The 22,429-nt window shown below is 42.8% G+C and overlaps 2 protein-coding genes across 5 annotated transcripts in view; one reads left to right on the forward strand and one right to left on the reverse strand.

Annotated features, from left to right (window-relative positions):
• The first annotated feature begins 116 nt into the window (after positions 1-116).
• On the forward strand, positions 117-5,644 carry traf3ip2l (TRAF3 interacting protein 2-like). The gene is made up of 10 exons (XM_020080712.2): positions 117-338; positions 2,768-2,866; positions 3,103-3,758; positions 3,891-3,933; positions 4,049-4,113; positions 4,201-4,298; positions 4,378-4,446; positions 4,648-4,764; positions 4,844-4,918; positions 5,125-5,644. Exons 2-10 carry the CDS (start codon positions 2,802-2,804, stop codon positions 5,269-5,271), a joined length of 1,335 nt encoding a protein of 444 aa, XP_019936271.2. The 5' UTR covers positions 117-338; positions 2,768-2,801; the 3' UTR covers positions 5,272-5,644.
• A 1,059-nt stretch (positions 5,645-6,703) lies between these two features.
• Positions 6,704-22,429, reverse strand: part of wwc3 (WWC family member 3) — a 29,216-nt gene continuing 13,490 nt past the window's right edge. Inside the window, exons 4-23 of one of the 4 annotated variants that reach the window (XM_020081317.2) lie at positions 22,189-22,265; positions 20,713-20,792; positions 17,878-18,007; positions 17,264-17,413; positions 16,678-16,751; positions 14,771-15,019; positions 13,902-13,991; positions 13,236-13,807; positions 13,038-13,158; positions 12,039-12,119; positions 11,855-11,941; positions 11,276-11,471; positions 11,010-11,180; positions 9,977-10,098; positions 9,725-9,869; positions 9,483-9,647; positions 9,238-9,330; positions 8,921-9,154; positions 8,710-8,837; positions 6,704-7,493 (exon numbers count right to left, since the gene is read on the reverse strand). In XM_020081317.2, coding sequence (XP_019936876.2) covers positions 7,427-7,493; positions 8,710-8,837; positions 8,921-9,154; positions 9,238-9,330; positions 9,483-9,647; positions 9,725-9,869; positions 9,977-10,098; positions 11,010-11,180; positions 11,276-11,471; positions 11,855-11,941; positions 12,039-12,119; positions 13,038-13,158; positions 13,236-13,807; positions 13,902-13,991; positions 14,771-15,019; positions 16,678-16,751; positions 17,264-17,413; positions 17,878-18,007; positions 20,713-20,792; positions 22,189-22,265 — 3,032 coding nt within the window. In that variant the 3' untranslated portion in view covers positions 6,704-7,426. Of the gene's footprint in view, positions 7,494-8,251; positions 8,457-8,709; positions 8,838-8,920; positions 9,155-9,237; positions 9,331-9,482; positions 9,648-9,724; positions 9,870-9,976; positions 10,099-11,009; positions 11,181-11,275; positions 11,472-11,854; positions 11,942-12,038; positions 12,120-13,037; positions 13,159-13,235; positions 13,808-13,901; positions 13,992-14,770; positions 15,020-16,677; positions 16,752-17,263; positions 17,414-17,877; positions 18,008-20,712; positions 20,793-22,188; positions 22,266-22,429 lie in introns of those variants that run through there. The other 3 variants (XM_020081318.2, XM_020081316.2, XM_069522444.1) reach the window with 3 other exon arrangements.

The following is a 22,429-nucleotide window of genomic DNA, read 5'->3' on the forward strand; positions in this document are numbered from 1 at the left end:
AAACACAAACTCGGAGGTCCCCACATCAACGGTAATACCTGCGAACACACACAGTGGATGACAGGTGGAGTTAGAGAGGGAGGGGCGGTGTTAGAGCGAGAGGGGGGCGGTGTTAGAGCGAGAGGGGGGCGGTGCATCGCTGAGGGAAACTACTGAACAAACCCACCTTCCGCACTGTGCGCTTCATTTCTCCACAGGACCCTTGCGACAAATGAACGACTTCTTGATATTTCGTTTTTAAAAGTCGTCGTCCGTATTTGACGTTGACATAAGAAGTAAACACTGAGTGTTTGAGGAGGAGGTGACCGGAAGCGGAGCTGAACGCAGGAGCACACACGGTAGGATGACGCCTGACCTGTAACAACATGTTACATGATCATTTCTCCATGAACCTGTATCCACTGTGTGATTTCAGACGCATCTCCAACATTGGTCAGTGGTTACCACACTCTTATGAACTATCACTGTAACTTTAGGATCATTGATCATCTCAGGTGAACAGATTCTTTTTATTAAGTTATTATGTGTAACCCTCTAAAACGTAATACTGAACCGAATGACTGTTTTTATGTCTGTGTAATAAAAGCACAACTATCTGGGTCAACTCAGCCACTCGACAACAATCTGTACTTACATTTACAGGAAGTTAGATACAGTCATGAATTCATATAATCAAGATAAAAATGTTCATATAGGCAATATTGGTAATTCTCATGATAAATGCCACATTATTGTTTCTTTCAAGTGTAAAGACTGATTTATTTTGCTCCTGACCGAAGGTTGTCGTTTGAACTCCTCTTTTTGAGCACTTTTATTTATAAAGATCGTTTACACAGATTCAAGGGACGTTAAAAACAACAGAGACTAAATTAAATTACTTCAAAATCAGAAAGCACAGTTAAAATTTTTGTTCAAGCTAAATAAAAAAGTATAATTTCAGAGGTAAAGAGATTAAAACAGGTAAAAGTAATACAAAGGATAAATCTGTAGAAACATTTAAAAATGAGGCGAAGGAGAAAACTAATACAAATAAAGTAGATGGACCTGTGTAAAATAAAGAAATTTAAAAGATTACCTACAATGATTGTAGAATAGTGGAGTTAATAAGCTTGTGAATAAAAAAAATTCAGTCTGGTTTTAAAAGCTGCAATGGAGGGAGCTGTCCTAACAACATCAGACAGTTGGTTCCTGTGCTGTGCTGCATAGTGAGCATCATGACCAGAGAATCCTGTTACTAATCTAACTTATTATCTATCTGTCATGGGCAATATATCAATATGTATGGAACTTTGTTTTATTGCTATTAAATGACAGTGCGACTATGTGACTATCTGGATGTGTGTTTGCTGTTAAAAGTACAGTGAGAATATAGTTTTTCGTATCTGTCAACAACTTTACTCAGAAATCCAGAGGCACCTTTTTTATTTTCGGGAAGTTTTGTGGTTTTCCACCTGAGGCTTGTTTCTGTTTGTCGAGAGGCATCGTGTTTCTCAGTACCACACATGTTCATTTATCTCCTGAGTATTAACCACCAAAGTAAAAAATCCCCTGTGTGGGAGACACGCTGTCGTACACTGAATGTGTTCCCCTTAAAGTCAGCAGCAGATGAGTGGACTGTTAAATACCAATGTGAAGAAGGTGGAGACCGAGAAAAAGGAAAAGGGAGAAACACAACAAATGCAGGTGCGTTGCATGGTAGAATAAGTCATTAACAGCCTGTCATGTCTGAATTTGTATCAAGACGACGAGAAGAAAAGATCTGTGTGACTTGTCACGCACGACAGAAGCTTCAGTTTTAAAGTGTGGCTGGTGTTTGAACAGGAACAGTGACTGAAGTGACAACAGAGCAGCAGCTGAGTGTCGGAACAGGATGTGATCAGACTTTATCAGCAAGATCAGCCACACACAGAGGGTTATTATTGTACCGCTGCAGTGTATACCCTCAATATACAGAGGGAGGCACATTTCAGTTCAGTGGTGTAAAAACCACACAGGCGCTGATCGATAGAGATGTGGAAAAGTACATACGGTCCGATGAGTCATTCTCCACCATATTCTCCATACGTGGGAGAGTGCATGTGTGGTGTACACTAAAAGTGCAACTGTGATGGGGTCCTATGGTGAAATATTTCCATCCTGAATAGAGGGGTCTCTTCCACGCCACAATCAGGACAGATCACTGAATGATCTGATGGGTATGAAAGTAACGTGAATCAGTCGCTGTGGACTTCACCTTCACCAGATCTTAAAGGTCCAGTGTGTAAGATTTAGGTGAAAGGGATCTATTGGCTGAAATTGAATGTTAAATAATCCTTGTGATGTTTTCACTAATGTGCGTCGTCTAAATTGTATGAATTGTAGTTTTCTTTAACCTAGAATGAGCCCTTTGTGTTTAAATACTTTATATTTACATTAAGGGAGTCCTCTCTACAGAGGCCGCCATGTTTTTTACAGTTGTTAAAACTCTACATACTAAATACCTTTTGAGTTTTTCTGACAACTGAAGACTGCCCCAGGTTCTTTTTCATGTTTGGAAGGGGAGGGTGAGGTGAGGGGCATTCAGCTGCAACATGTAATTTCACCACTAGATGTCACAAAATTCTACACACTGTACCTTTAACCCAACTGAACACTGATATGGTTCACCAACATCCCCAACACTAAATGAATGGAATACCTTTTAGATGAATTGTGTAATTTGTGCACATGCAATCAGTTATTTCTCTTCAGTTGTATCTTCTTCTGAACAGAGTCTTGTCTTTTACAGATTTTAAGCTGCAGCTTAAACCAGACACACATGGATGTCAGGAGGAAGAGATCCCATGATGCTGCCGTCTTCACTTAACTCGGCTTCAGCACCAAATAGGTGAGCGTGATAACAAATGTGCTGAAAGACCCTGAAAGTATGTGTATGTACAGATGCAGTAGAAATTACACTTTGATAAGAAAATGATAAAGAACAGAGCATCGCGCGTTAAGTAGCAGCTCCACTGTTCAACGATCTTTTACAGATTCTTTATGTTCATTTAACAACAGACACTTTATGTCAGTTGAACAGATCCATTACATTATAATGTGATGAAGTTTCTTTGTCTGTCACAGTCACGTCAGTCAGCTGAGCAGATACAAAAGCAGCCATTACAACACGCCTGAAGAGGACGATGAGACCATGAGCACCAAGGAGCAAGAAACCAGGGTTTTCACCATGCTGGACTCCACCCCCAAACATGATGGCCACCGCCCTCTAGTAGAGCACGCCACCTTCTCTGACGACTCCCTGTTCAGCAGACAGAGTCTGTACACAGAGCACGAACACTTACACAACCAAACTCTGTCTCAGCCCGGCCCAAGCTACTGCTCCTACCAGCCTCCTCGCAACTTCCCGGTTGGATACAATCAGCCCACTCCATTTCCCAGCCAGGCTGAAGGGCCGTGGCCGCACCCGAGCCTCGCCAGCAGCTGGTCGGGGTATCCCAACAGCATGTCGTTGTACAATGGCCAGAAAGATTACTCCAGCTGCTCTGGAGTGAGCTGCCAGTCCAGGTACAAGTGCACCACTATGAGCAGCCTAGAGCAGCCGCTCTCATTACGCTCCAACCCGCCTTCTGCCGACTTGCGTCACCACACCTTGTCTCCGTACGCGTGCTCCCCACAGGGAGCAGCCTGCTGCGCTCAGTGCCACGTAGACACCTTTACCAGGGGGATCATGGTCAACCACCCCCCCGGACCTCAGTACCACCCGAGGCACAGCCCGTACTGTGAGTGTTCATGTGTTTATTACCCCTAACTCATCCTGTGTGTCAGCTACAGAAAATAACACAAGCAGTAAAATAGACTTCTTTTTTTTATCACACAATGAAAACCCATGAATTCTGATTTCTCTGTTCCAGATCCAGGTGACTGCAGACAACCTGGAGCTGGACACACACAGATGTGAGACGTTTTTTTATTATTATTCTAAGTCTGCCTCACACAGACATATCTGAGTTCCACAGAACACGCTGCATGTTTCTTTCTCGAATTAAAAATGATCTTTAACTTGCTGCAGCGGCCACAACGCTCCGGCCAAAGAGAAGCACCCTCCTTACAGCACACTGCTGTCTCTGGAGCAGAGTGAGTGTCACCAGCACATGATCACATGACTGATCCAGCCGCTGTCAACTCCATTACCTTACTTGCTGTCGTTTCTGTTGAACGCAGGGAGGGTGTTTGTCACCTACGAAGCTGACAACGACAAGCACGTCAATGAGGTCATCAACTTTGTCGCTCTGCTGCGACAGAACGGTTTTGATACGCATGTATGCTCAGGAGCTGTTCCATCTAAGATTGTTCGATGTATCTACTGCGTGTTCACCACCTGATGTCTGTTTGTTTCAGATTGACATTTTTGAGCAGCAGTTTAGGAGCATAAGCAAGATCGACTTCATGGAGCGATACCTCAGTGAGGTAAAAACTGCCAGATATCTCCATAAGAAACTATTTGGATGTTCAAATGTGGCAAACTGGGGAAAGTGTTTCTTTACCATGAACTTTCTTTCTGCAAGAGGCAACATGTTTCAACAGTAAAGTGTGGCAGGGAGAGTCAGAACAGCTCACTGACATGTAGATCTGTTGATGTGTCGTGGTTTTGTTTGTTCCCTCTTGCAGAAAGAATACCTGATCATCATCATCATCAGTCCCAAGTACTTTGAGACTGTGACAGCTTCCCCTGTCGGCCTGGAGAACGATGAACGGACCTTCAACACCGTCTACATACACAAACAGGTCAGACTCCACAGTCACATGCAGACTTCAAAAAAGTTTGAGCTTTCTTATGATTTTTTTTTCTTTTCTTTTTCTTCAGCTCCAAAATGAGTTCATCCAGAATGGAAGCAAGAATTTCAGGTTCATTCCCATTTTGTTCCCCGGGGCTAAAAAGGTTTGTTTCTATGCTGCGTGACAGGAGTAAACTCCTATGTGCCCTGGCTCCATTTACTGCTGTAAAACACATACCACACACATGCACGCAACCACAGTAACATGTCATGAGAGCTTTTCTCATGTGATATAATTAAACCCCAAATATGTCAACAGTTTCACAATCTGTTCACTGTGGTGTCTGTGTGTTTTTTTGTGTCATCACAGTGTCACATCCCCAACTGGCTTCAAAACACCAACGTGTACGCTTGGCCACGTGACCGGGACGACATTCTGCGGCGCCTCATGAGGGTCGAGAAGTATAACCCACCTCCGATTGGGGAGCTGCCAACCATTGTTTCCATCCCCATATAGAGACCTCTGACCTGGACTGATATCCAAAACTTTCTCTCTCGCCAGCACCAGGTCATATTTCCAGGGGAGTGGGGATCCATCTTACATGTACAGGATTGTTGTATTTTACTATGTGACTGTGTAGATTGTATATTGTTGAACCGTGTCGGGTGCTGTGTGAACCTTTCTCCTGGGATGTGTTGCAGGAGTGTCATTGGTTCCTTTAGATTCCTCACAGAAAGTGTAAAATTGAGACTTTTGACCAGCTTCTTGTCTTTGTTTGTTCTTTTTCATTTGAAGAAACATCTTCGGAAATGAAAGAATTTTTGTAACGTTTTATTGAGACGCACACTTGCTCATGTGCAACCAATAAATCCAGAAATCTCTTTTCAAATCTTTTTCATTTGATATGTAAACATTGACACCCTCGCCTCCCCCCACATACACACACAACAACTGAATGGAGTTAAAGTTGCAAAATAACGAACACAGTGTTAACATGTTTTTATGGCCCTGATTGCTTGGCACCTATTTGAAGCTGTGATTTAGACCCAGTTCAAGCTGATTGCCTTCTACATGTGCGGACACGAATGAAACCACTGAAACCAACAATGATGCAATATGCAGTCATGTGAAACAGTGTTTGCATTTGTGAAAAATGAGTTAAAACAAGCAGAAACTGTTATTTCATGTTATTTTAGTCATTGAAGTTAAACAATACAATAGTCAAATACCAAACAAAGCTGATGTTACAGATCTTTAATTTTATTTCTGCATTGGAAATAATCTTTGTGGATTTATTTTAAAACAAATTATCATAAATATTGTAATAATTAAAACTGTGGTGTTGAACGGTGTTTGCGGGAGATAAGTGTTTTTGCCTGCATCATGTCTCCTCTGAGAACACAATTAAAGACGTGTTTGTGGAGCTGGCCTAACACTCGTCAGTAAACCACACACAAGCACAGACTTAGGACTGGTTTGGCTGCAGGGCCATGAAGTAATTTTTAAAATAGTGAGCGGCATTTTTCTGTTTGGGAGTGAGCCATGAGAACAGGAGTTAAAGTACGTCACCAGAGTTTCAGCTGAGCTGCTCGTCAGAGAATCATAGCGACTCTATAGTTGTTCCTGGTACCTGGTGGCTTACTTGAAAATGCTCAAACAGGATGTTGTATGTAGATAAGTAGCTGACACAGCTCAATGCAGGCAGTGGTAGGCCTTCTCAAAAGCTGGCAAGTTTAGAGTCAATTGGGTCATCATTCATCACAACTGGTTTGTGGTCATAGAAAAAAAAAAAATCTTGTGTAACACTGTGACACATTTAAAGAAAATGTTGTGAAATGTTCTGTGCATGCAAAATGCAATATGCTCTTCATCCCTGCACACGTTCATCACTAAATAAATCCTGTGTCCTGCATTTGAAACATCACTGATAAAAACGGAAGCATCGAGACATGGTTTAATTGTTTTATCTTCACAAGAGGTAACACTGCAGATGTTCATACAGACATCATAAAAAATCTGAATACAGTGTTTCATATATTCATCCATATATTGAAAAGTACATGAAATAATATTAATTTTAATAACATAACAAAAGAACGATGACATCAGTAATAAAAGTGGATTACAAAGTGACATTTTGATGTAAATAATTCTTAAGAATTAGGTAACAGAAAACAGAAAACAGACAATAGCTCCATTTTACTGCATGTAAAAACACTGAAGTGCTATTTGTTCAAAGCTACAAAATACACTTAAAAAGGAGGAAGCGATTTTTTTTAATTTCCTTCAAGGAAAAGTACTATAAAATAAGTTACAGTACAGTGAAATTGTCCAAACCGACTTTTGTTCCCGTCTTCCAGCCTTTTTGTAAGCACAAACAACAGAAGTAACTCAGAGACGAGTGAAGAGATTCTGTTTCCTTACGAGAGGCATCTTCCCCCCAAAAGGAAATGAACAGTTGTGTTGTTTGTCAAGAGCTGTGTGTCTAGTGTGTTCATGTTCTGAAGAATAGCCGCACAAACACGTCTGAAAATGTGAATCCTTCTATTCCTCGAATCACCTGCGTGTCGCCCCGCACGTGTCCTCGGTAGAAAGAACTTTGTACTTCATGAGCTCAGAAAAAAATTTGACAAATACTTCATGTTAAGTCACATAATACAGAGGCACGCTCTCATACATCGTCAGCTGGTAAAGGAGGTATGTTGAACCTTGGTCTTGTGAAAAAAGCCATCTTCTCTCTGAAGGCAAAAGAAAAAAAACTGTTTTATTTTGTTAATTAAAGGCACAATATTTGTACACAATATAAGGAACTGTATGTTTTAAATGCTAATGCTTGAATATTTGTTTACACCACTTCTTAATACAATAAATATATAAAACACAATAAATATTGGAATATGCCGAAAACTGTAAGTTCGATGACGAGTCTCCACTTCCTCCAAATATCCAGAAATGAAGCAGAAATACGAACACTGCCAGCTTGTGCATTTGGTGACAGAGTCTGCACAGTTATGATCAGGGGATGGAGCCACGGTATCAAAGTCGAATAAGCGCTCGACCAAGCATGACTCAACTTCAGCTGTCAATCATGACCTTTTACCCTGTTTTCACAAAATCCCAAAACAAATTAAAACCAAACATAGCAGAATATTCTCTTGGAGAAACATCAGTGTAATAAGAACTACGTAAAACGACAGAATCCATCTCTGCAAATAAATAGTTCTAAGTGAATTTTTTGTCTAGTCTTTAGTCTTATGTCCCGTCTGCTAACATGGAGGATGCAGGGTTTGTGATATACACTTTAGACATCTGCTAGATGGCAATCAAGGAACCTTGGCTTCATTTTTCAGGATCAATCATGTCGTCCATCTTTACATACAGTCTATGGTACATGCTAAATATATCTCAGGAAAACGGTTTCAGAGATTTCATATCTGAATCACTCTTTTCTCTTCATCAACCATTATAAACATCATAAACAACATATTGGCCTGAATGTTTTTGTTCGAAGTTTAATTTGAAAAGTTTGCAATTATCTACTTTCTACATCAGATATTCAAATGGAGTGATTGCCAGTCTAACACCAGTACATTAAAAGAGTGTTGGATCATGGGCTGTTTGGAAGTAAACAAACAAACAATCCCCTCCTGACCTCCAGTAGCTCTATGGGGCTTGGTTCTTCTGTTTGTTTGTTCTCGTGCCTGCACATAATGAGGCAAACAACGTAATAAACACTCCTGCAAATAGTTTCCACATCATCTCACTGATTGACAGGTGTTAATAAGCGTTTTGAAAAGCCAAGCGGTGTGCCAGAGAAGGCAGGGCAGACCATGAATGCTAGCAAGCAAACAAACATGGATGTAAACAAAACAGGTTTGAAAATAACTTTCTCTGCACCTGAAAAACTGCAGTATGCTGATATTTTTTATTTTATTTTATTGTATTTATCCCAACCTGAACGTCTGCACAGGCAAGGGCTCCTTGTGACTCTGTCCCCTCATCTGCAGAACCTCTTTGGAAGCCTTCCTCATCCTCCTCTCCACCGCCTCCTCCTGACGCTGCTCCTGCTTGCTTTGGCTGGCCTGTGGGGCGACAACACAGTTGCTGCTGGGCGAGGCCGACTCATATGGGTGAAGTAACCATAGCACCCTGCCTCCAGTCTCACCTGTCTCTGGGCCTCTCTTAGCAGGCAGCGGAATCGCTCATCCCTCAGGGCCCAGTGGGGGAGCTCAGTGGTCTCCCTGCCTTGTGGCTCCTCCAGTCGCAGCTTCAGCTCCCTGAGGGCGTTCAGCTCCTCCATCAGCTGCCTCTGACGCGTCCTGCAGGCCTGGAGATCCAGCTCCAGGTCCAGGGAGGTACGGGTGGGTTGTTCGGCCAGGGAGGAGCGGTATGACTGCTGCTGAAGTAAACAAACACACCTCAGAAACTCATTCCTAAACTCTCTGTCACATGTATTCCTGAGAAGCAATAGTCTGACTCTACCTGTTTATATCGCAAAGTTCTTCTTTCCAACGTGTTTCTGACAAAAGGCGATTTCTTTGGTAGAGTAGAGCTGTCACTGTCGCTGCGATATAACTGAAAGGTAAAAATCAATTGTATGTAGAGAATGGAATCCCACAGGGCTGTCAAAACAAATATTTACAGCGAAGTCACTGATAACAGTGTTGTCCGGGCAGACTGCAAATTAAGGGCTTCGTAATAGTTTCGCCTTTTTGCGAAAAACTTACCCTGCAGACATACTGACTACGAGCCCCGGGAGAGAAGGTCTGAGAGCGAACGATGGTGCTGCCACGCATAAAGGGGGAGGCGTGACCCCAGCGTCCTCCCCTCTCTTTGGGCCGAACTCGCACAGGCTCTGGAAACAGGCCTTCTGTCATGGTAGCCTTCTCCACCTGTGGATCAGCAACAGTTTTGTGCATCTGGACAACAGTCTGAGCAGCTACACACTCCCACCACTGTCCTCTCTTACCTTTACTGTACAGAGCTTGGATGTCTGATCACAGCGCACTCCAGTGGTGATGCAGATGCCCTCGGCACACAGTCCCTCTGAGTAGGGAGCTGTGAAGGCTGTGCTGTTGCTGCAGCCACTGTCCACTGACTCTGCCTGCCAGCTCCTGCATAATTCACAGTTGTCACGAAAATGAATCCGTGCTCGAGGCAGAAAGAAGTTCGTTTTCTGTTTGACAGGAGAGAATTTGTCTCGAGCTGAAAATGTCGTCACCTCTCAGATGCCGCCTCCCCTGGCTCGTCCTTCTTCTCCAGCCTCTGCAGCTCCAGCCCAGTGCCCTGCTCCTCCAGATAGGTGGTGGTGGTGGTACGTGCCAGCAGCGTGCACACAGTATCCTGTAATGTCACAGAGCAAACTATCAAACACCAACTTCACATTTCTGACATTCCTCCTCCAGCAGTAGGAGGTTGAAGCTGTGGTGTGAAGACTTGCTTGGTTTGTGAGACACATTCTTGTCAAATACTCAATTTAACGAGCTCCACACCTAAGGACCACGGGCTAAAAGCTGCTAGCAACAGTATGACAAGGAATTCCTCCCAAGGGTCTGATAAGTTTTACAGTTTAATGCAGTCATTTAAAGTGACAAATCATTTTTGTACAAGTGTTTTATGGTGACACCTCAGATTGATTTGGTACTGTGCCAGCAGGTGGATGCATACAATTTCTATTCCTGATCAGATCCAGCATAACCTGGTGCACAGCCAAACACAGCATGTAGTTCATTCTTATCTGAGCCGTCTTTGTGCATATTTTCCATAAGCTACAGTTTATACTTTTAGCTTTTCAGTTCTAAAGATTCTTTACATGAAACCTTCCTAGATGGATGATTTCACTTTAAAGTAAATATTCACAACTAACAGCTGAATGAGAACATTTTATGATTATCTGCAACAAAGCAGTTAATAATGACACATTTTGACCCTCCTCTGCTTCACTCTTTTGTAAGAGCCATATTTTGTGTTTAAGTGTATGACAGGAGCTTCTTAACATTATTAATTAATCCTCATTCATAATTTATTATTTTTGTCTTTGTAACAATCAACATTTTTTATTTTTATTATGTATTTCAAATTTCTCTGTAAAGCACTTAGGGCAACACACTCCAACTATGTTCCTCTCCTCTCATTTCCATTTCTTCTGGTGCAACACCTGAGAACACTGTCAGTGTCATTATGCTGTAACTACATTATGCCCTTTTTTCAAATATACAGAATCAAAAATACATAGTATAGATATGTGTGTTTACCATGGCTCTGGGCCTCTGCTCATCTTCATGGCCTTCGTGGTGTCTTCGATGGCAGAGGTTCTTCTGGTCAGGCCTCTGCAACTCCGTCCCGCTCAACATCTGGACTCGCAGCCAGTGGTAAACCATCTCTGCACTTCCTTCACAATCTGCCAGGCTTACCTGGGTCTTACCCTGCAATTTCACAAAGACAGTTTCATTGTTTAATTTATTGATTTAGAAAAGCAGACATCAGCAGGATCATTGCATCCAAGTCTCTTCAGCAGTACCAGTAGTTCCTCTTGAGCCTGAGGTCCCAGCGAGCAGACAGACATCTGCAGGGCACACACCGCCAGGGCGTTTGCAGGGACAGGAATGCGGAAGCCTTCGTTGAAACTCATCTGGGGCTGCGGCTCCAACGCTGTACAACAGTAAAACGCACAGGCCCTGCTGGCGTCCAGTGGAATCAAGTGCACCTTCACATACCTGAGCGTGAACAGAGCAATATTTCACAACATGACATTTACTGTTCTTGATGACAGCCTTTACATAAACCTGTCAGTGGTTGTCAGTTACACTTTGCTCAACATCAATATGTGGAGCTACTCTCAGGCGGTGGATGAACTTTCTGAAAAATATTTGACTTCTATAAAGATTACCACAAGGAATAGTGCCAACATTTCTGGGACATATCATTATTTAGTATTTGCTTTTATTAAATTAGTTTATGCTATGTTAATCTTGGTAGCTGATGCCTGTAGCTTCATATTTGCTGTACAAATGTTAGAGTGGTATCAATCTTCTCGTCTAACCCCCTAACATTTGAGCCTGTTCCTTTAATCATCAACGTCAACTCTAATAATACTCACACTTTATATCCATCTCTCACAATGGACCTGTTTAGGTTCTTGAGCTGCAGCAGATGAAGTCGTAGAGACTGAGAGTTGGACTCCCACCTGTAGAGGGGAAAAATGAACAGAGAGGATGTGGAGTTAGATACTAACAGGGAACACGCAGCCACCCACATGCAGTCCACACAAACAGTTTACTCACAGCAGTCCCAGTTGGATCTGGGCGGGGTCGCTCACAGATGTCAGCTCTTTCATGTAAGACATCTCCTCTGACTCCTCCGGCCTGTGGGAGGAACGTCAAAGAGAGAAATAAACAAACGGTTTATTTTTTTAGTTGAATGATCTTTAGATATTCCTGTGACCCAAACACCATGACAAGTTCTACTTTCATTAGGCCACTAATACATTTCTGTGTAATGTGATATTACAACTTAATTTTAAGATGACATTTTTTTGCTTTTTAGCAGACAATGACCCTGATAGTGTGATGTTACTAAATTCCACTGGCACAGGAAACAGAACACCCTCCAATACAAAAGTTCAAGCTTTTTGCTTTTGAGTTGCAGTTTTCTCCTTGGCCACTAGGTAGCATAGTTGTTCCAGAAACCTTATCATGGAAAAATGTCGATCTGAAGACCTGAACTGTAGTGGGAGCCGCTGCAGAGGCGGTTTGAGTTGTCTGTCTGTTTTTCTGTGGACATATTTTGTCACTGTGATAGCATCACAACTGGAGCAGCTTTGGCTCAGGAGGTAGAGCGGGTTGTCCTCTAACCTAAGGTCAGTCTCCCCCTTCTCAATAAGATACTGAATTGCCCCTTATCGCTGTGTCTGCAGTTTGTGATGTGTGATGGAAAAAGTGCTGCAGATAGATGCACAATATAAATGTGTGTGAATGGGTGAATGTTAAAACTCTACAGTAGAGAGCTTTGAGTGGTCATCAAGACTACTAACTATATAAACACAGACTATTTACAACTGTGTCTGATACAGTCACAAAACTCCACAGGTGTGAAGTTCGGAGATGGGTGTGGTCCGACCTTTAAATATTGTGTACTCATGAAATAATGTGGTAATAACTACTTAGCACTCATGTGTTGGTGCGTCAACATGTTATCAGCTGTTGTAACCAGTGTGATTTCTTCACAAGATGGTGACTGTCACTGTTCTGTTTCAGCAGTGTTGGGGGTGGACGTCCTCTCACCTTCTACCCCAGGCTTCAAAAACCCCACTGTCTGTGGCCAGAGCGTCCTCAGACACTCCTGCAGAGACTCTCCTGGCCCTCCTACCACTTCTGTTGGCACTGTTTCCTCTCAGAGTCACTCCTTCAGAGAAAAAGACATCCAGTTAATCATAAAGTCACCTTCATTGTTGAGACAAAGATCAGCTGTCTTTAACTTGCCTGTAGAGGTAAAAGCCCCCTGAGCGCTGCTGTCTCTGTGACTCTTGCTGTCCAGTTGATGCACAGTGGCGGGGCTGACCGTGTCCTCGCTGCTCAACATGGCCGTGTGCGACAGGGCCTGTGACTGTGCCCGCAGACCCTCTAAGAGGCCACGACCGGCCTGCTCCATGTACTCCTCTGTCATCTGGGTGAGGGGGCAGTCCTGCGGGGCAGAGTGGTAGGGTGTGTCCATGGGGGAGCTGGGTGGTGAAAGGGAGGATAGCGAGGAGCGGGAGGAGAGGGAGGCTAGGGACTGCGGGGTGTCATGGGATCTTTTGGTTTTGCTCTGGGTCAGAGGGTCAGGGTTGAACATGGAACAGTCTCTGGATACAGTTTCTATGGGCAGCAGGTAGCGCAAGTGGGGGTCTAGCGTCTCTCCCACCCCTTCGTGACGTTCATACTGTGGGAGACCGTAGATGTCACTGAAACTGATGGAGCTGAGAGAGCCTCTGCTGGAGGCCAGGGAGCCCCGACTGGATGCCAGAGAACCCCGACTGCTACTGGACGACACCGTCAGAGAACTGGCCGACCAGCTGGAGATAAAACAGGTAAGAGACTCATGAGAAAAGACAGAGAGCTGCGAAGAAGATCAGCAAACATTTTCAAGAATGAGTGTGTGAGCCGCACCTCTTCAGCTGCGCATGAAGATAGGTGGTGATACGCGTTGCCTCCTCCAGCTGTCTCAGCAGAGCGTTCCTCTTCTCCTGCTGCAGGATCCTGTCATGAAATACACATCCATTGCATGAGAAATTCAGTGTGTCAAAGTTAAATGAGCTGTCACTCTCAACCGTTTCTTCATCTCTATTTTAGAGATGAAGAACTTTTGTTACGAACGCTTTGATTAGCAACAGCCCTTTTTCATAATTCAGCAGCTAGGCTTTTAACTAGAACAAAGAGATATTATCACAGCTGTTTTATCATTTTTTACATTCATCCAGTTTGTGTTAGGATTGATTGTAAGATTTTACTGATTACTTTTAAGGCTCTTTATGGCCTGGCCCCCGGCTATATATCTGATTTTTAATTCCCTATTTACTGCCGCAGTGCTATGGCGTCTTTCAACATTTTTTGTGAATTTCTTTAGAAATAATGCAGAGATTTTTATGGCCAGACCCCACTGTTAAAAAAAATCCTAGGGGAAACACTGCTCTCACACTTAGTGAGAAGTCTTCAATGAACCAAACTCCAATCTGCATCTTTTCAGACTGTGGGAGGAAGCTCGAGTAGCAGGAGAAAACCCATGCTGACAGGGCCAGAACATGCAAACTCCACACAGAAAGACCCCAGGCGTAACGGGATTCCAACAGTGCCAACATGCCACTGTGGAGAAATGTTGAACATGATTACAATGTTTGATTTACAGAATATCAAGATCGTGTGAGATCTGAAAGTATGATAATAATAACATCAGCAAAAACGTGTCAGTGCTAAAACAGACGTTGTAAGCCCAGAGCCTTCACACAAAATTTGACAACGCAGACAGTCATCATTCTGACCTCTGATTGGCTCCTTGGCTCTGGGAGCTGTGGGCCCTCTGCACCTCCTCCTCCAGCCTGGAGCGCTCCTCTTCCAGCTGCAGAAGCGTCTCAGGAGGGTGCTGCTGCTTGCTGACTAGAATGATCTCCTGCAGAAGGGCCTCCTTCTCGCGCAAGAGCTGCATGAAGTCCCGGTCGCGGTCAGCCTCTACCCGTCCCGACCAGCTCTCACTGTCCAGCTGTGCTAGCTGGTGCTGTATGCTCTGCACCCTGAGGGAACAGCACAGAGATTTATATAGTTGGGCAAGTACCTGCTGTACCTACTTGGTTGCAAAGATTTGTTTGTATAAACTTTGCGACAAAGAGCACAGCGTTCAGATGCCAAGATCAACACTGTAAAAACTCATTCCACTATAGCTCTCTTCCTCAGCTCAGATCACACACTTCATAAGCAGCATTCACACACACGTCATCGTTCGCATGCAGAAACAACAACATATCTGCATAAATCTCAAGCTTTTCAGTTCCCTCGCTCTGCAATAATAAATCAAAAAATGATGTCTCATTGTTGCAATCACAAAACACATCTGGTTAATGTTGTCCAAAGTGAAACATACTGTATATTGCCACCAGCACCTCTAAAGCTCCAAGCTATGTGGTTTGTTTAATCAGTAATCAATGAAAATGCTGAAATACAGTTAAGAAAGTGTGAGCATTTTTCAACATTTTCACTGTTTTCCTAGGAAATAATTCATGTTTAGGGAACACTCATAGGGAACTATGAGTGTGTGCCACTTGATTGAATCTAAGGAGACTGCTGAACATTGGTGGAGGTATGTGCTCTACTGAATCTTGTTTTCAAATGAATTTAGCTTTTTTAGAAAACCCTTGGCTCATGCCCCAACACCCCCAGATTTAATTGACATTGGTTGAGTAGTTTTCGCATAATCCTACAAACAAACACAGATAAAAACATACTCTTATTGATGGACATTGCTAACGAATATGACAAAGCTGTATCCAAGGCCACATGTGAGCCAAGGTGACACTTGGCTCACATGTGGCCTCTCAGGTGTGTGGCAGCACACAGACATTGATGTAGACAGAGTTGAGTGGGATCGCAGAGAGCAAAAACCTCAGCTCAGATGAAATAATCCTGCTTATGTGTCCTGGATTTCAGACAGAGTGACTCAGTGACAGAGCATGCAAGTTTCCACAGGTCTCCCTACTCTCTCTCACCCTCCCTCCCTCCCTCCCGATCTCCCTCTCTGATGTCATGGTTGGCATTGCTGTTGCTGGGTCACCACAGCAACATGAATCTTGTATAAAAAAAAAGAAGAAGGAGGCAGCGTAATAACACGGTGACTGTTTCTGCTGCAGTTATCATCACACTGCTGCACCTCACAGCTGGAACACACCATGTCCAACCGAGAGTGTATCCATCATTAGATAACACACGACCTTCATGACACACGATACCTGTGCTTAATGCAGGACCGACTGTTTGTCAAAATTACACAGAACTTCAGGCTTCATTCAGTGTTGATTTTGCCAACATGTAATTTAGCCTGTGCTATAAGAGAGAGCTATATTTAACCAAAGAGTGTGTCCATTAAACCACCTTGTGGAGGAGCTGGGTGTGCGCTGAGGCAGGCGGTGGGCAGTCCGCTCTCTGGCCGCGCACACAAAGGCAGCACACAGTCAGCAGCAGCGTGGCCAGGCAAGAATGTGACCACCCAGCTCATTCCGCCGGGCCAGACACCGCTCAGCAGCCACGGCCACCAGACGCAAATACTACTCATAACACCTACTCCCAGTGGACAACGTGCATGGCCGGGGAACGAGAGGGGACAGACAGGGCTCGTGACTCAGTGCTGCAAGTGTGTCATAGTACTATGACTGGTAAACAAGCAGCAGGACACACTTACTTTTTCTTAGCTTCCTCGTACTGCCAGTTGAGTTTCACTTTGTCCACCAAATGTGGGGACTCTTGGGAACCATACTAAAATAAAGAGAGAAATTAAAAGGGATTAAGCTCACAGAAGTTTACATTACAAACAATTTTGGGGACATGAATTCCAGGAATATGGAAAGGTAAAGTTAGTTATTTCAAATGTATGCAGGAAATATGAAGAGCTTCCTGCAGTTTATCCAGTCATCATTTGAGAAACTAGTCCTTCCTTTAGTGAAGAGGTTTCCACAGTTTGATCCCTGATTTAATGATCATTTATTTGTTTACATATTGCCAAATTGGCACTAATAAAAGATAGACAATTGACTATTAGCAGTTTCCTCTTTGGAGTAAACACATTGATGTTCAGACAATCATCAGTGGATTAAGATGAAGCTTAAAAATTGAGTTTCCTGGCGTGTCTTTTTTCTGCAATATCCAAGCAGAGTTATCATGTATTTTGATTACATGCTGAATCTAAAAATATAAGTTTCATATCATATCTTTGATTCTCCCTCCCTGTATTAAAGAGGGACGCAGGGAGGAGCAGCAGTTCCGCTCACCTCTCCCATGATGTCAGTCTGACAGCCGGTGTCACAGTACTGCTGCAGATTGCACGAGTCGCCCACAGTTCCAGTGCTGTTCGACACTTCACTGACTGAGTCGCTGATGGACAAGCTGCTTTGGAGGTTCACCGTCAGCTTGGCCAGGCTCTGTGGGATAGAACAGTGATTGACAACAAATCAGAATCATTAATTATAATATGATAAAACAGAAAATATTTCAAAAGGAGTAAATTTCTCATTGTGATGTGACAAAAGAAACAAAAATGTAAATTGCCAGGAGCATTTTAAGGGGGATCACACATGAAATTAGTGTGTCATTTGCTTCCAGCTCATATATTCTATTCTCATGGAGAAAATGCTTCAGTAAATGTGGCCTGACAATCAGACTGAATCACCTATTATTCATTATTTATTACTCAATCCTATCTTCTGTTTACTGAAGAAATCAGAGATGTGGTTGGTGATTCATGTGTCTGGAAATGTGCTTCACACGGAGCAGATGAGAAGCAGAACAGTGGAGGCTGACAGACACTAGAGGTCAGCATAGAATATTTCACAGACAAATTTTGGATAGAAGGACTTATATTTGATGAAAAAAAAGTGAGAGCTACCTGGATGAGGTCCTGCCTCTCCTTCTCGCCCGTGCTAATGGCCTTCTTGATGCTCCGCAGCTCGTTAAAGATGGCTTGAGCCTCATCCAGCTTGTAGTGTGTCTGACTGCTAGACATCTTCCTGTCAATCCTGCAACACAAACACACATTAGGAATAAAATCGATGCTTGGGCATTGAATGTCAAAGCCAAGAGTTGAAAACTACTTAACTATTCTTTTACTCAGTGCTTGAACATGGATAATGGAACTCATCCCTTTGAAAACTACAACCAACGGCCTCAAGGATCAACTATCATCAAGTGTAGAACTTCATTTCTGAATATTACTGAAACTTAGCGTGCACAATTTTAAGTGGCTATCACAGACCATTGTCCAAGTATCTGGTCGTTTTTATGTTTACTAACTTCATATGTTCCTCCATTTGTTGACTTTCTTTGCCCAGTTTTTCCTTAAGTTTATCCTTTTTAGAATTAATAATGATGACATTTGTGGTTCTGATCTTTTGTCGAGTCAATGATATAGATGTTTAAATGATCACGGTTCCCTGTCAGAAGAGGTAGATTTACCTATCTATTGCAGCACAGTTCATTCAGTCTTAATTATTAAGCAGACTTGAATTAGCTGAATGGTCAATAAAGCAGGATTTTTTCTAAATATATATATATTCAGCTGTGACCTGAAGAGAGGCTGCTGGCAGCTGAAGATCAATTAAAATCACTTAACATAAATAAAATATATTTTATATGGAAGAAAGGCTGCAAGCAAGCAGGTTAGGTTCACAGGGTGAGTTACTACGGTAACTAAACCAGAGTTACAGTCATCACTTTGTCTACATCTGCACAACCCCCTGAATGCTAAAATAGACCTGCTGGGCATGATTACATAATATTACCTTTACTCAAGTCGAGTTTTACATCAGAATCAAGTTGAGTCAATTACAATTATTTTCAAATTAATAATGACATTCCTCCTCATTTAATAGTGACAGGGTGTAGCATTATCCTGGAAAACACACATCAGCTGAAAATAAGTCACAAAAAATAATCATCAGATCAACATCTGAAGTATTTTTGTGTGGGAGGTCATGTCCATGTCCGCTCAGTGTTTTTTTAGACTGTGGTAAGTTATGAAATACTAACACTGCATGTGACGGGCCAGTGTTAATGATAATCTCTGTTTGCACATGCTGAGACATTGTTTCAGGGTTTTAAGTGCTGCTTTCAAAGGCAAAGGTGAAATCTGACTCTAGACCCCTGGTATCAAGTAAAATCTAAAGTTTAACAATCCACTGACAAGATGATTAAAGTGTATTGATTATGAAATAAAAAACTACTCAACAAAGCCAGTTCGCTCCACTGCTTTGATCTGAACCTGTATTTTTCAGTCTGTGTATGAGGAGGAGTTTGTTTGTTTGTTTGGTTGGTTGCGGGATGGAGGAGTGCGGCATCGTGCCTCCTCCATCACTGGGCCTGGCACGTGGCCCCCACTCTCACCGCAGCCCGCTTCCTTCACTCTCTTTCAACAGCAGGTACTGTTCATCTACTCGACCCTGCCTCTTCCTCCCAAAACAAGTCCTGCTTTGTTCCCCCTACCCCTATTGGCAGGGCCTGGGAGTTTATGTGCTTAGCAAAAAAAGGGAAAAAAAGGCACTACCCACCCAGTCAGTGCCTGCCTGTATTGAGCCCCCCACCCTGTGTACCGTAAAGAAGTAAATATGCATTTACTATTTCTAAACAAACAGTATATCTACCATGATTAGGGGCCAATTAACACCAGTTGAGGTGTTTGCCATCAACACAGTCTAACTGAAAGTATGTGAAGTGACTGAACATTTGAGAAAATTGTTTGGTCAACATAAGGTGGAATAGAGGCAGAAAAGATGCATCAAACTGTCCAAAAGAATTATTTTGGTCAAGCGGTGACTATTAGCGAGGTGAATTTGTGAACATGTACACTCACAGGCGAAAAACTCAAGAGGAGGATGCGTCCATGTTTTCTGCAAGCTATGTATTCTTCTGGCTATTCTGGGAATCACTCGAGTTGTGTATTACCTAAGAGATAAGAGACTCTTTGCCAGGACTCAGGAAGTGCAAAGGAATTCGCTGCCAGATATCTCTGTGTTTTTTGAAACTGTTCTTGAGACCACACCTCCCCCCTCCTCCTCCCCCCCTCCCCTCTCCATGGAGCAACTTCCTCTCCAGGCCGTGCCTTGGCTCCCTGCACTCCACTGGTGCATCCTCTTCCTGAGGTGGAGTCCCCTTTTCCATCAAAAAACTCCCTCCCTTTGCCTTTTCTCAAACACTCTCTCTCTCTCTCTCTCTCACTCTTTTTTAACTTTGAGAGGTGGAGCAACTATTTCTAACATTGGAAGTGCTCTAAAATGTTCTCAGCACATAAAAGCACTGTGTGTGTTCAAATATCCACACAAACTAAAGGCAAATGGTAAACTGCCTCCGAACAAAAGGCCAAAGAAGATTATTTCCTGATTATTCCATAAATATCCTGTCATTTTCATATGGTTCAAACCTTATGAACCAAATCTTTATAATTTTTTAAATAATGTCCAACATTCTCAATATATATACTAAATTATAACTGTGAACTATGTGAAATACTATGTGACTTTAAAAAAATATATAACCTGGTTAAACAACATGAAATAATTTGGATGAGCACATGGAGGCATGTACAGAAGAAAGAGAAAAACTGAAAGTTGGAGTTAGAAGAGAAAGAACGGCACTGAAGGTGAAAAAGGGAACAGGCCACTGGGTGGGGGGGCAACAGCCATGGGAGGAAGGGTGGGCCTGGGACACACAGCGGCAGAGGAACACTCACTCCTGCAGGGTCTCCACTCCCATTTCCTTATACTGCAGCTCCTGCTTCACCTGGGCCAGCTCCTGCTTCAGTCTGGAGAGCTGCGGACACAAGGCCCAGCACTGCGTTAGCATGGCGCACAATGGGCTTCTCTCACCACCACTACCAGCCAAAAGTGCTTAGTCATGACTATTAACATACAGGAATGTCTGGCCATTTTGATACAGAGATGAACATGCACGTCAACAAACACTGGATCTCGCACACTGAGGCTTTTCTCCCCTGAGAATAATTTCCAATTTGGGTTTAATTTTGGAAACACATCATCTTGAAAAGGGATGAGGATAAATCAGCATGGTCTTGTGTTGACTTTTAAGGTGCAATCTAGTTTCACACATCAAATTCAATTCACTCGTCAGATAATCATTTATCAGGGATGTCACCAGGGTTTAATCCGTCAATGTTGACCATTTAACTCCACAAGTCTCTTTCAGTAAAATAATACTATTATAATATTGTTTTATTCTTTACAAAATGAAGTTTCCAACAATTCTTTGTTTTAACTTTCTAAAAAGTTTTGCATTACTTTCATTATGTATTTGACTTAATGACTCATACGTATGTAGCTGCCAGGCGAATATTAACGAAGCTACGTGCTAATGTTAACATACGAACATATAAAGTCAAAGCTAACATGCTGATGTTAAAGATAGGGTTGGTCATACTCAAAAAGTTAGCAAGAGCAGTGTCCCGCTTGCTAACTTCTGGCTATCATCTCTGATTCAGTGGTGTATGTCTAAATGAAGACTCATATGCAGTGAGAGCACCGATGGGGTTCAGCGCTCAGGCAGGCAAGTTGTTTAGTGTTGATTTTGTTTGGTCATTGGATGTGGCAGCGTTATTACATAATATATAATTAATATGGCCTTTTGATTTTATCCACATCGCCCAGTTCTAATGACATTTTCAATAATCTCACACAACTTTTTGTGAAAGTTACTCTATTTACAGAAATATAAACAAGCTTTGATTTTTTCGTGGAAACATGACGTACAACACTTGTAGGATTTGTTGAATAAAAAAATATTTATGAATAAATAATCATCATAAGATCAAAAGAGATGGTGAAACACTCGAACAAACCCATAATTTGTCTTGAGTTGTCATATTCACAATACCTGTGGCTCTGACTTTTTCCACAGAACAGATTTATATAGTCACATTACGATTAAGCCTGATTCATCTTTCATAACAGCTCCTGAGGGACAAATGTTGCTGATCCAGGAAACACCCTCACCCATATGACTGATCTCAGAGAAATGTCCAAATTGGTCATGTGAGTAGCCTCTGCCTGACCCTTTGATGATGATCTCATCCTTATCCTCTCGAGGCCCCAAGCCAGAGCCACAGTATCCTGTAGGGGCCACACCCCGGCCCCCTTTCTGCCCAAAAGGGCCCCTCGCTGAAGCCCATTGTTCTCCTCCGATAATGACTTACCCGCTCTCGTCTACAAGCTATTTCCACTTTTATTTGGTCAGGGTCGTATTTCGCGTTCGAGGACGAGCCGGAGAGCGCTGTGAACACATAAGAGAAGGACAAAGGGGGATTAGCAGGTAATGAATAGTGATGATTTTAAAGTGAACATATAGTAAGAGCTGAAGGGAGATTCAGTGTCATCTCCCCATGCCCTCTCTGGCTGTAGACACCCCTAAGACATGTTGTGTGAGACAGCTGGCTG

This window comes from Paralichthys olivaceus, chromosome 3 (assembly GCF_024713975.1).
Source record: "Paralichthys olivaceus isolate ysfri-2021 chromosome 3, ASM2471397v2, whole genome shotgun sequence".
NCBI lineage: Eukaryota > Metazoa > Chordata > Actinopteri > Pleuronectiformes > Paralichthyidae > Paralichthys > Paralichthys olivaceus.

Coding starts and splice junctions, on each gene's coding strand:
- traf3ip2l (XM_020080712.2), top strand. CDS start 2,802: ATGTCAGGAGGAAGAGATCCCATGATGCTGCCGTCTTCACTTAACTCG. Junction 3,934..4,048: donor GGAGCTGGACACACACAGAT/GTGAGACGTTTT, acceptor AACTTGCTGCAG/CGGCCACAACGCTCCGGCCA. Junction 4,299..4,377: donor AGAACGGTTTTGATACGCAT/GTATGCTCAGGA, acceptor TGTTTGTTTCAG/ATTGACATTTTTGAGCAGCA.